This window comes from Palaemon carinicauda, chromosome 19 (assembly GCF_036898095.1).
Source record: "Palaemon carinicauda isolate YSFRI2023 chromosome 19, ASM3689809v2, whole genome shotgun sequence".
NCBI lineage: Eukaryota > Metazoa > Arthropoda > Malacostraca > Decapoda > Palaemonidae > Palaemon > Palaemon carinicauda.
Genome location: NC_090743.1, coordinates 127,371,868 through 127,383,893, shown reverse-complemented (window position 1 = coordinate 127,383,893; position 12,026 = coordinate 127,371,868). Strand labels below are relative to the sequence as shown.

General features: G+C 41.3%; 2 protein-coding genes across 4 annotated transcripts in view; one reads left to right on the top strand and one right to left on the bottom strand.

Moving 5' to 3' along the window:
• LOC137658848 (gem-associated protein 8-like) overlaps positions 1-12,026 on the top strand; it is a 119,889-nt gene that overhangs the window by 72,071 nt on the left and 35,792 nt on the right. The window contains exon 5 of one of the 3 annotated variants that reach the window (XM_068393950.1): positions 7,758-7,872. The exons of the other annotated variants lie outside the window; for them this stretch is intronic. Coding sequence (XP_068250051.1) covers positions 7,758-7,763 — 6 coding nt within the window. The 3' untranslated portion in view covers positions 7,764-7,872. Of the gene's footprint in view, positions 1-7,757; positions 7,873-12,026 lie in introns of those variants that run through there. 3 annotated transcript variants of the gene reach the window in all.
• The window catches only part of Vap33 (VAMP-associated protein 33kDa), a 58,030-nt gene continuing 49,142 nt past the window's right edge, over positions 3,139-12,026 (bottom strand). The window contains exon 6 of the mRNA XM_068393951.1: positions 3,139-5,505. Within this exon, the coding sequence (XP_068250052.1) occupies positions 5,338-5,505 (168 nt within the window). The 3' untranslated portion in view covers positions 3,139-5,337. The remainder of the gene's footprint in view (positions 5,506-12,026) is intronic.

The window sequence follows — 12,026 nt, the reverse complement described above, 5'->3', positions numbered from 1 at the left end:
GGAGAAGGCGGCAGCAACATACTACCACTTCAGGTGCGGCCTAAGAAGGCTTAGCCTCCTATGCCGGCAGGGGAGTGACTACTCGCCCTGCTGCTGGCAGAAAGAATACTCTGAGGTTCTGTCGAAAACCAAAGCCGGGACCTTGCCGGCAAAGGTGGGAGACAGAAAAACCCTAGCCTAGTCAAGCCGGAGTGAACTACACTAAGGCAAGACCAGAAAGGGTTTCCCCCTGCGGCGGCACTCGGAGGGAAGTAGGTATTACCCTTGAGTCTCCACAGGAGACAAGGATCGAATTATATAATCCTAAGAGATGTACTATCTCCCGTTGAATTAATAAAACGATACCCAAAGGGTAAACGTGGATAATGTCTAAAAGTATACTACAGCGCCTAGGCGAGGTACCCTAGCGCAAGACTATCTCGGTTACCTAAATCGCCGAGACTAACGTATACGATCGACAAAGGGAAGAGGAAATAAGCATACAATATAAATCTTCATTAGTATAATTGTGCCTAAATAGCTTCCATAATTTATTAATGCTATTACAACCGGGAAAGTCGTTCTGCTAACTAAATAACACATGTATAATGAACGACAGCGCACATGGTGCCTCCGGTGACAGGCCTAGATCCTTAACACAATTACTCTAATTTCACTGTGAAGCAGGAGCTCAAAATTATACACTGCAAAGAATAAATACTCAAATTTCCAGAGGTGAAAGAAGCTGTATATGGCATATTAAATCCTCTCAAAAACGATCAAAATGTTAAAACAACAGGGAACACCACCATGCGAAAGCGCTACAAATATAGGAATAATCGCCATCTAGATACTCGGTAGTATGGGTAACTACTATATCTGTAGCACCATGCTCAATGCTACTAGGAATAAGTGCCATCTAAATACTCAATAGTAGTATGGGAGGAAGGGTAACCTTGATAACAGCTCCCCTTCTAATTTGCCACTCTCCCCCCTCCTGGCGAAAACGCTATTCGGGGTGAAGATTGCTATGTGTCGTATCAAGATATACGTCCCCTGATTTTTCCATATCCTTAAGAGAAATTTTAAGGATATTCGCGCCAAGAGTTAGAATTCTGGAGATCTAAAGGTAAATTCTCTGGGAATATCACTGTACAGTAGTTCAAATATCCCTTGGAAGCTACTTATAGGAACCTTCCATCAGGACAACATGACTTGAGCCCAAAAATTAATGTTAGGTCTAGACGGCAGCGCATGGCACAGTCTGTCAATGGCCGCATTCCTTCCCTTAGGAGAAGAGCAAGGGTCCTCTCCAAGACCATTCACTCAGCGAACGCAAGTCAAACCTTTAATAACATGGACTGACAAGCTCCTTGGTGTTAGGGCTCTAAGGTCTGAGTAAGGGCACCGTCATAGGCAACATCTTCCCTCTCCGATACCGTACGCAGGGTTGAGAGACTTTAAAGTCTCGCGCTCTTTTCCCTTTAGAGGAGATCAAGAACATAAGGGGGGTAGTGTCAGTATCCCTCTTCTAGGATCAGGTCTGGATCCAGTCTTGAACTCACCTGGGAGCTCAAGAATTCTTTTCCAGAATGCATGGGGAGACTTATTCATTATTGATTGATGATTCTTACTCTCTCTTGAAGAAAGGGGGTTAGGTGGTAACCTCCAATCCTCTTTGGCGGCAGGAGACTTAAGATTTGAACGATAATTGTTCCATTCTTAAGGAGATTGGGGACTCCTTGACTTTGAGAAAAGAGCAAGAGGTTAAGATGAATTTAATGGGAATCAACCAGGAGTAAATGCTGCCATTAATGTCTTGGATATTTAGATCTATTCGGTAGATCTGCAAGTAAAGTTCATGATCACAGGCTTGAAGGGGACAGCCCTTTAGCTTTTTTAGCCGTATGTTTCGTCTGAGAGCGTTCTGCCTTTTGCTCCACCCTAGAAGAGAGCTTGTAGGCGCGGCACACAAAGACAACGTACGTTTGGGTAGCACTCAAATAGGCGAGTCGTGTCTGGATTGCTTGTGAAGTGAGGCGTGTGCATGGTAACTCACTTGCCCGCACCTCTCGCAGGGTGAGTGAGCACCAGTGAGGCATGTGGGAGGGGATTAGAGCATGTTGATGCTATGTGCGCTGCTGCTACTACAGGCTCAGGTGTTGACTATTGAGGATGGGTCAGTTAGTACAAGAATGAGTGTATGACTTCGCGTGTTGAGACACTTTTTTTCGCATCAGAGCGATCCATAAGAGAAGCATCTAAGCATGTGATAGCAAGACTCGTGTGACAGTAGATGGCTTTGAACATGAGAGCCGCCTGATCTCTTCGCTTTCCTCCCAAAGGGAACAAGCTGAAGGTATCTAGCTCAAGAGCAGAAACTCTTTCCTGTGCATCTTTTGAAGCCAGCGCCATCACTAATAACGCCTTGGAGGGGGGCAGTGCATTCCCTTGCAGATCCATAAAACTTGCAGGGAGTTCTCAAGCTGTATATCTGATGAATCCTCCTTCCAATGGAGTAGCCCTTCCATTTCTTTAGGGGAAAAAGGAAGGTTTTCTGGTTTCAAGACTTGGCCTTACGTTTAAAGGCCACCAATCTCCTTGATTCAGCTTCCGGAGGAAACTGATAGGGAAGGGTCAGAGGGAGGCGTACCAGAGGTCAGAGGAAGAAGTCGGGATTTCTTTGAATTCAAGGAAGAATTGCTTTGCCTTGTCCTCCAGCAATATATAACTCACTGGGAGGATGACCACTCCCAACACTCATCATAAGATTTATGAATGCAGAAGTGTCCTCTAGGCAGGGAAATAATGGGGATCCTTCTCCTTCGCAATAGTATAGGTGCCGCAACGTCCCGAAACCATTGGGTAAGTCCACATATACAAAGGCATCCCCAAACCAAACACTCACTAACATGCTGGAAAGAAAAAAAATCTAGTTAGGAAGCTAAAATTCTATCTAGGGGGAGAAATTTTGTTTTTACTGATGGATAAATTCAAGTGAGTGCTCAGTGGGCTTCCTTACTCCTTGGCTACCTATTTAAACCTTGTTATTTTAACTGCAGTATTCTACTGCTTCACCGATATTTTATCCTACGTAAAGGGCGAGAGTTTGAACTTGTGGCAAAAAAAAAAAGTTTAAAGGAAAAATGACAATCAACATAAGGTGTGACATATTTATGACACGCTGCACACTGTACACGTGGGTACAAAACCCCGGGACTGACCACTGTGGTGTTACAAACAAGTGTGAAAAATACACTGGCTATACTGTATTCCCAATAATGTCCATTATTAGTTGCAGACACGCAGCATCAAGGATTGAAACTTACCAATCAGAGCATTAGTCAGTCAGACCCTTCATTGCTAACAGCTTTAAATGATTTTGCAGGGATCATTTCTCTCAGTCTTAAATGGAAACTGCTATGCAATACAGTAAATATGACTGATGTTCAGATGTTAGCAAACTAATGCTTAATCATTATTTATGAAATAGGCCAATCGTTCCCGCTGACTAATGAATGATGCAGAATAGAGTAAATGTACATTAACTACATGTGGGGAAAGAGCAAAGAAAAAAAATACACGACAGAAGACAAGAACATACCACACAAATAACTTATATACATGAGGGTTTTTTCTTTTGTACAAACATCTCTTCCATACTAGTGAAATATACAAAGAAAAAAAAATAACCTTATATTCCGAAAGGTATTTGAAGCTGGAATAACAATAAGAAATACCTAACCAGTAAAAATGACTGGAATTCAGAATAATTTTATATCCATGAAGTGAAATGAGTACACTAGCAAATCATTAAGTTTCAAGAAGCAAGCCGGGACTTTAAAAATTTCAGTTAAAGACAACGCCAAATCACTCAAGGGCAAGGCTCCACTGTTTTGAATTTACTGAATTCTACAACCTAAAATATGCCAAAATGTGCCAAACTTTGCCCATTTTCCTCGCTCAATTTGCCTACTCTATACTCTCTCTCACACTGGAAATATGACCAAGCCTCACTACCCTAACGATACCTACAAATGAATGACTGATTCCTACAATGCCACCTACAAATATGCACCCTGTAAAACTTATGCCCCCTAACAATGATATATATATAATATATTTTATATACTGTATACTATATACCCTATGGTAAACAGGAATGCTGTTATTTTTTCATTCCCAAGTTCAGGTCTCTCTTCCATAAATCCTGCACAACAACAGACCTGGAGGCAAGGGTAAAAGAGACAAAAATTCTGCACATATTCCCTCTTTTTCTTCTTGTGAAGACTTTGTCTTAAACTGAATAACTTTTAATCGAAGAAAAAAAAATGACCAGAACAGGGTGAACTAGATCTAATTCAATCATGACCCTTGTTAAAAGTTACGTAAAAAAAAAAAAAATGTATAGTATATACTGTACTTTGCTTTCTACATAAAACATGAAGGGAAAAATAGAAAGATGGAGAGAAGTCCCATCCATGACATGGACTGCACAAGTTAGAAAAGAATCATAAAAGAAATACAACATATTCTGGAGAAGCTATTATGACAAACCTGTCCCTTAAACTTCTTAATGGAATAGTTTATGGCTGGGAAATTTTAGCATAAAAAATACTTCATGAAAAGAACCCTGAAATTTAGAATTTTCAACAATAACTGTATATAATCTCCCTAACAAACTGAACATCAAATTGGACTATTACTAAATGATATACAGTATATTAAAAGAGCACATAAATTACTCATAAATGTGAGTTTAACTAATCACAGGCAAAGTGATGATGTCTTGATCACCAAAAATGCAATGCTTTCATATTGCGCATTTTATGTATAAAATCAACATTCAACATGAATCCTTACAAATAAAAATTTTTATTTCAAATAAATAATCCAAAATATAATACACTTTTTTCCTCAATTTTCTTACACTTTTTTGAAGGCTCTAACTAATTCCATTGCTCATAATGCCTAAGTGTTACACATTAAAGCAAAAGCTAACTGGGTTATTCTGGAAAACATGAACATGTCACAACTTTATTTTGTTCAGCTCAATGGATTGCTGAAATGTACCTTCCAACAGCTGCAGGTGAAGGTGGTGATGTGAGAGATTTAGGATAACTTTGCATTTTTCTAATAAAACTTAAATTAAACAGGAGAAGGCTAATTTCCATTTTATACTAAAATAGAAGGCATACCATAGCTAATAGATATACTGTATTTTATACCCAGCTAGCAACTGTTCACCCAAACTTGAGTGACCTTCATCCTCCATTTTATCTTAGGAGGATAGATGATGTTGGTAGAAAATTTGCTGATTGCTACCTATTCTTCCTGGGATGGAGTGGAAGGAGTTCTTCAAAGTATGAATTTGCCCAAGATAAAGCCCACTAAGGCAATAATAAGTGCAGCAACCAAATGCATCATTGGATTAGCCTGTTGCGTCTCCTGCTGGGGAATAACACTAGAGACAATATTCCTCTTCTCGCTGGTAACTTGTGATGACCGCTGCCTAATGGAATCCTCCTGTGAATGTAAAATAATAATCAAGTTTTAATCCTACATTCATTGAGAAAAACATGACATCATATGTTTTGTAATCTAATGACTTGTATTCAAAATATATACATTTTTGGTGCATTTGTAAACTCAAAAAATGTATACGATAACCACTTGTATCCCTCAAGGAGTTGGCTACTTTATTTATGAACCACCCTATTCCTAATTATATCAAAATTATAATGGAGAATTCAACTGAAGAATACTCACATAAGCAACAAATTCAGGTTCAAAATGACAGATTTGCAGAGTAAACTAAACGACACTCGGTGAGAAACTTTGGGACAAGCTCATCAAATCAATATTTGAAAGCCCTTCATTAGACACTAATATTAAAGAGACCCTACAGAAACGGATTTAAATTTTCAGGTTTTCAGTTCTTACAAGTTCAATTATCAAGATAAGATTGAAAATCCTTCCTGTGACACCCTTATGTCTTTGGATAAAAATTTAGGCATTTGGAAAAGAATAAAAACATCATTTTAATGATAATAAGCTTCTTGGATGCAAGTAACCAATACCTCACCGTTTGGCAGGATTTACAACTACTGTACGTATGAGTGAAAGGGTCATAATGAAGACATAACTGAATGCCAAAACTATGTTATATTGTCCTTTTCTGTAAAGGCTATGTTATGTTCTTAGATATACAATACTGTATTGTATAAGGAATTGGAGACATGGAAGGGGCAGCCAATTTTCAACATTGTATCCGTTACCTTAACTCTATAAACATTAAGGGGCCAACAATACAAGATTTTACAATGTAGAATTCATACCATGCCCTGACTTAAGAGTAACATAATGGACTGGACATCCAATGCTAATCCATATATGCAAGACTAACTGGTCCACTTGTGTAGAATGCAAATTTTCTGTTTCAATTTTTATCAAGAGCCAAATATTTCTGATGGAATATTGCAGCCTACATACCATCATCAATAAACTGAAATCTTACTGGCTGGTCTGGAAATTATTCAGTTTAAATTTATCCATGATAGGTTCATTTTCCCTTTTTTTTCATAAATAAAAGCAATACATTGCTCAACTACACCTTGTAAGTTATTATAAAGAATTTAATTCACAACACAATGCACACTTGATAGATTGAGAAGAAAAGGCAATGTAGGGGCAATCATTCTCATTTTTATCCTATTTCCATTGGTTCTCATAATACCTGGCTGTCTAATTCCTTAGTATTTTTATTGCCATGTTCACACATCCCTAAAGAAAAAAGACCTTTAGGACAGCACCAGATTAATAATGGAGGAAACAGTAAATTTCCAAAACAATACCCTTTCTTACTACATGGAGGTAACAAAATGCAAAATTCACCAAGTTGTCAAAATAGATCATGCATAAACAATGATCAAATAAACCTCTCTAAGCAAGGTGGCATTTCCTAAGCAAGCAAGCAAACAGATGCAATTAATGCCAAATTTAGTCACACCATAAAACAAGCGATCTGTCAAGAGGTCTCAATCACTAAGACATATGATAAGGTACACCTTGATCATCCAGAAAATACGACAAGTACAGTAGTCATAAGCTACCATGGCAACCATTTCACGTTCCACTGTCTTTAAAGCTGACGTTAAAGAGGTGTGACCTCAGGGTAACTTTATATCACCAGTTTAATCAAAATAAAACCCAATAATAATGACTGTGCACAACTTAAGAAAATACAGCAAACTGAACTATTCATCTCCTACAGAACCTTGAACTTGTAGTTTATATATGACATATCTGTTTTTGACATTAATAGTTTATATAGGACATGTGTGTTTTGACGCTGTTACTGTTTTTAGAATATATTGTTAATTTATTCTCATCATTTATTTATTTCCTTATTTCCTTTCCTCACTGGGCTATTTTTCCCTGTTGGAGCCCTTGGGCTTATAGCATCTTGCTTTTCCAACTAGGGTTGTAGCTTGGCTAGTAATAATAATAATAATAATAATAATAATAATATAGTGTAAACAATAACAAAAGAATCCTATTTTCTGTATGTAAGAAATTTTCTGTTCTGTTTATTTAGGAAATGTAAACATAATACTTGGAATATAAAGCAAATTATAAATAGCCTATGGTCAAACTAATTTTTTTCCAAATTATAATTACAAATACAATCATATTCCTAAAGGTTCTTGATTTGAATGGTGACCCATGTATTATATTCTAATCACAAACTAAAGTCTGCTTTCTGCTCTTATAAACAGTTATGAACTTAGTTAACCTAACCGGAGGGTCACGTTTTTAAACTTGCAAACCTCGCACGAAGGATAAATTTTAAATGAGGACTTAAAATTGGAGCAAGATTAATTTATGAAAGTCGGACAGCTAGATGGAAAGTGACCAAAGGCAACAGATGGAAAAAAAAAAAAAAAAAAATGTACTGTCTAATAGTGTGCAACATCAAAGGCAACAGATGGAAAAAAAAAAAAAAAACAATGTACTGTCTAATAGTGTGCAACATCAAAGGCAATAGTGCCCACTGATAAATAAAAATAAAAAGAATATTGGAGATGATATCGCAACATCTAATACATAACTACTGTACTCTTATTATAAATAGCCCTTTATATTCAGTTTGATTTCCTTAACTAGTTTACCATAAAATCCTGGCAAGTCAAATTCAATAAGTTGATTTCAGGGTACTTTTTAACAGTATCACTGGATCAATATTCTCTCATTCATTTCTTTATCAATAATCCTAATGTTCTTAACCCTTTTACCCCAGGCTATTTGGAACTTCCCAACCCTTAACCCCCAGGGGGTTATTTTTTTTTTTTCAAGCACATTTTGCAGTATATCACAAATTTTAAGTAATTTGTATTTTTCCTAACATACTTACCTCGAAACACTTTGCATAGGAGTCACTGGTGGCTCCTCTCTAACGACCAGAGTTTTGCGTAGTTTACCCTACTATATCCAACGTGACCCGTTAGCGGAAGAGAACGTGACCTGGGGCAATGCCCAAGGTCAGCCATGTGGCGACGATCTCTACCTAGTCAGTATGTTTTATGTAAGGAACAATACTCTAGGACTGTAAGGCACTGCGGGGACGGTTGGGGGGGCCATACCTGGAAAGTGTTTCTCGGTAAGTATGTTAGGAAAAATACAAATTACTTAAAATTTGTGATTTGTTCCGACACAGACACTTACCTCGAAACACTTTGCATAGGAGACTTACACCTTAGGAGGAGGGAGTGCCCGTAGCCCAAGACCCCAATGGACAGTAGGATAAACTACACAAAAAACTCATTAAGTGTGGTAACACTTACCCTTCTGCGATTTTCTTCCTTGTTCTTGTTCCATAATGGCGATTCTTGAGGCTTGTCTAATGAGCGATAGCTCTGAGGACAACTGATAGTACGAGAAAAAGGGGGAAAAGGTGACAACGAAAAATAAGCCTCCCCGTGTCTAGAGCATTTGTGGTTCCCTATCGAGGCCGGGACTTAATTCGTCAACCCGAATGGAAGGCTGAGATGACCGGCCCGACCGAAAGCCCATCCTGGGAGTTCCTCGTACCATCCTTGAGATAATGATCAGTGAAATGTCGACCGGTTAGACCAAGTCCCTGCTCGAAGATCCTGAACCACCGACATGTTCTTTACAGATGAAAGGACGGTGCCTAGAACCCTAACATCATGAGCCCTTGGTTCTCTTGGCACTGAAAACCCCTCATTTTAGGGAGCTTGTCTAATTCCTTGTCTGACCCAAAAGGAAACTGTATTCTAGATGTTTTTTCGTTTGACCCCAGGAAACGACGAGGTTCTTGATAGACGGACGGGGCTTCGCCGTTCCTTTAAGACACTTCCTAATCCCCCTAACGAGGCACAATTTCAAACCTTCCTGGTTTACCTCTCATTTGGGATTGCTGGGATCGTAAAGCTCTCACACCTCGGAACCCAAACTGACGGATCCTGTGTCTTGGCAACGAAGGAGGAGACTAACTTAAGGGGTCTCTTCTTCCAACCTCTAGAAAACTCCTCCTCATACGAAAATCCTTGTAGCTTGCTCACCCACTTAGCTGAGGCTAAAGCTAACAAGAAGAGCACTTTGAATGTGAGATTCCTGCCTACAATGTCTCTTAAGGGTTCGAAAGGTGGTTTTAGGAGCATATCCAGAACCCTTGCCAGGTCCCAATTCGGGATTCTCGGGGCAGAAGGGGCCTGATTGCTCGAAAGTCTTGATGAGCATGGACACCTGTCTTGAAGAACCGAGAACTATGCCTCTCAGGAGAAAAACTTTACCAAGGGCAGTTCGCACTCCCTTAATCGCTAGGATTGTCACGGCCAACTTATCCCTGAGATGGACCAGGAAATCCTCTATAATGGGCATGGATACTTTTAATGGTTCTATCTTCTTGTCCTTGTCCACTTGACGTACATCGTCCACTTGGATTGGTAGATGGCCGTAGAGGATTTCCTCAGGTAAAGGGACATCCTCCTATCTGTCTTGCTTGAGTACCTTTGTCTTTTCAGGAGGAACTGGATAACCTCCAGGCGAGAAGACGAAGGGCATGTGGGTTTCGTGAAACCCTTGAAAATGTGGTCGTCTCCATAGATCTGGTATGTTGGGAAGAGTCCAGGGAGGGAGAGCGGCGAGACTCATTAGGTCTGCGAACCACTCTCTCTCCGACCAACAAAGGGGCTACCAAAGTCATTGTAAGGTTGGTTGCTGCCCCCATGTTGAGGACTCGACTTATTAGGGAGAAGGGGGAGAAAGGCGTACACGTCTAGATCGTCCCATCTGAGTTGAGACACGTCCTCCAATGCCGCCTTCGGGTCTGGGACAGGTGAACAGAATACGGAGAGTTGTTCGTCCTCCTTGTTGCAAACCGATCCATTACTGGGTACCCCCACATCTGAATGATGTCGCTTGCCACTCGCGGATGCAGGGAGCACTCCGATGCAACTATTTGTCCTGTTCTGCTGAGGCCGCCTGCTAGGACGTTCTTCTTCCCCAGAATGAAGTTTGCTGTAGGGTTGATTTCCTCTTTTCCTTCCCAATCCAGGATCTGAAGGGCCAGTCTGCACAACTATTTTGATCTCGGCCCTCCCCCTGAAAGGGCAGACTCGAACTGGGAGAAGAAGGTGACTGCTGATGTCGCCCTTCCGTCTGAGAAGCCCTGGCAAAGGATGTCCAGGGTTTCCCCTGTCTTGTAAGTCCCGTTTGGTCCACTTTCCCTCGAGTGGTAATTACTTTGTGGCCTCAGGAGGGGAAAGTGAGGACTCCTTCTGGGCGGTGTAGGCTAGAACTTGTTCAAGCCGGAGGTCCCCGTCTCCAACTCCTGTAGGACGGGTTCCACCAGGCTATGTAGCCTTTAATCAAGTCGAATACCCTCCTATACGCGGAGTCCTCCATCGCCGACGTCGTCTCACCAACCACTTCTTCCGTCCTGCGCTGGGGAGAGTCAGGGTCCCGGGCCCTTCGTATCTTCTTAACGTATGCAACCAAGGTTGCATTGTCCGACATCAGGGCCACTGAATTCCCTTCCAAGTCTTCCGTGAAATAATTGCAGGTTCCCTGGACTGCTCTCATCTCTAGGACATTGCTTTGCAGGGACTTCTCCCTTTCTGTCCAAGTCCCATTCGCTGTCTTTTCCCCGGAGGTGCGTTCTCCCTCCTTCTTTCTACCCGTCCGTAAACTGGCGGATTCTGGAGGTTGGGAGGACGGGGGCATTCCTTTTAGAGTGCGTGACCGATCCTGCCACCATTCTACGGCTTGTCTGGTTCCTTGCCGGACTGGCACCACTTGTCTGGGGAACTTCTCTGGTTCCAACTCTCCTTTAAGTTCCATTGAACCCTCCTTGGGATCTGTCTCCCATGCGGAACTAGCCTCTCTAAGGACACCAGATGTCCTACCAACCTCTGCCCCTCCTTCATTCTTCTGGGATGTCCTCGAAGGAAGGGAAGGAGAACTTTGTCCAGGTTGGGTGGAAAAGGTCTTGACCTGTGACAAATCCAGGGTTATTCCCAATGTAAGTCATTCTGTTGGTTTGGGTCAACTGAGATTTAGCCGGTCTTCCGGGGCACCTTGTCCTACCCCTACTAGGACTCCTTCTCACTAGTCCCAAGTGGACGGCCTACTAAGGCCTAATACTTGCCTTGTGCTCTTGGGCCCTGTAGCAGTTTGGCTGAACTGTGACCTTTGGAGGTGTCCTTATTCGGGTGAACACCTTATCAATGGCTATGCCCAACTTTAAGTCCCTCTCCTCGGAAGGAGCCAAAGATGAATTCTTCTAGACAGGTTCCTCCATAAACCTGTTAAGGCCAGTTCGCCAGTCAATTACTTCTTGAGGTATTGGCTGCTCAATTTGTGTCCCCTTATCAAGGAGATCACCCTCCAAGATTCGTGATGGGGTGTAGATTCAACACGGGCACCTCCGCTCCGACGGGACCTGCGGCTAAGACCTTCCGGAGAGATGGGCACCTTTGTCACTTAACGAGCCTTTGATAAAGGCACAGGCTCTTCCGTGGAGG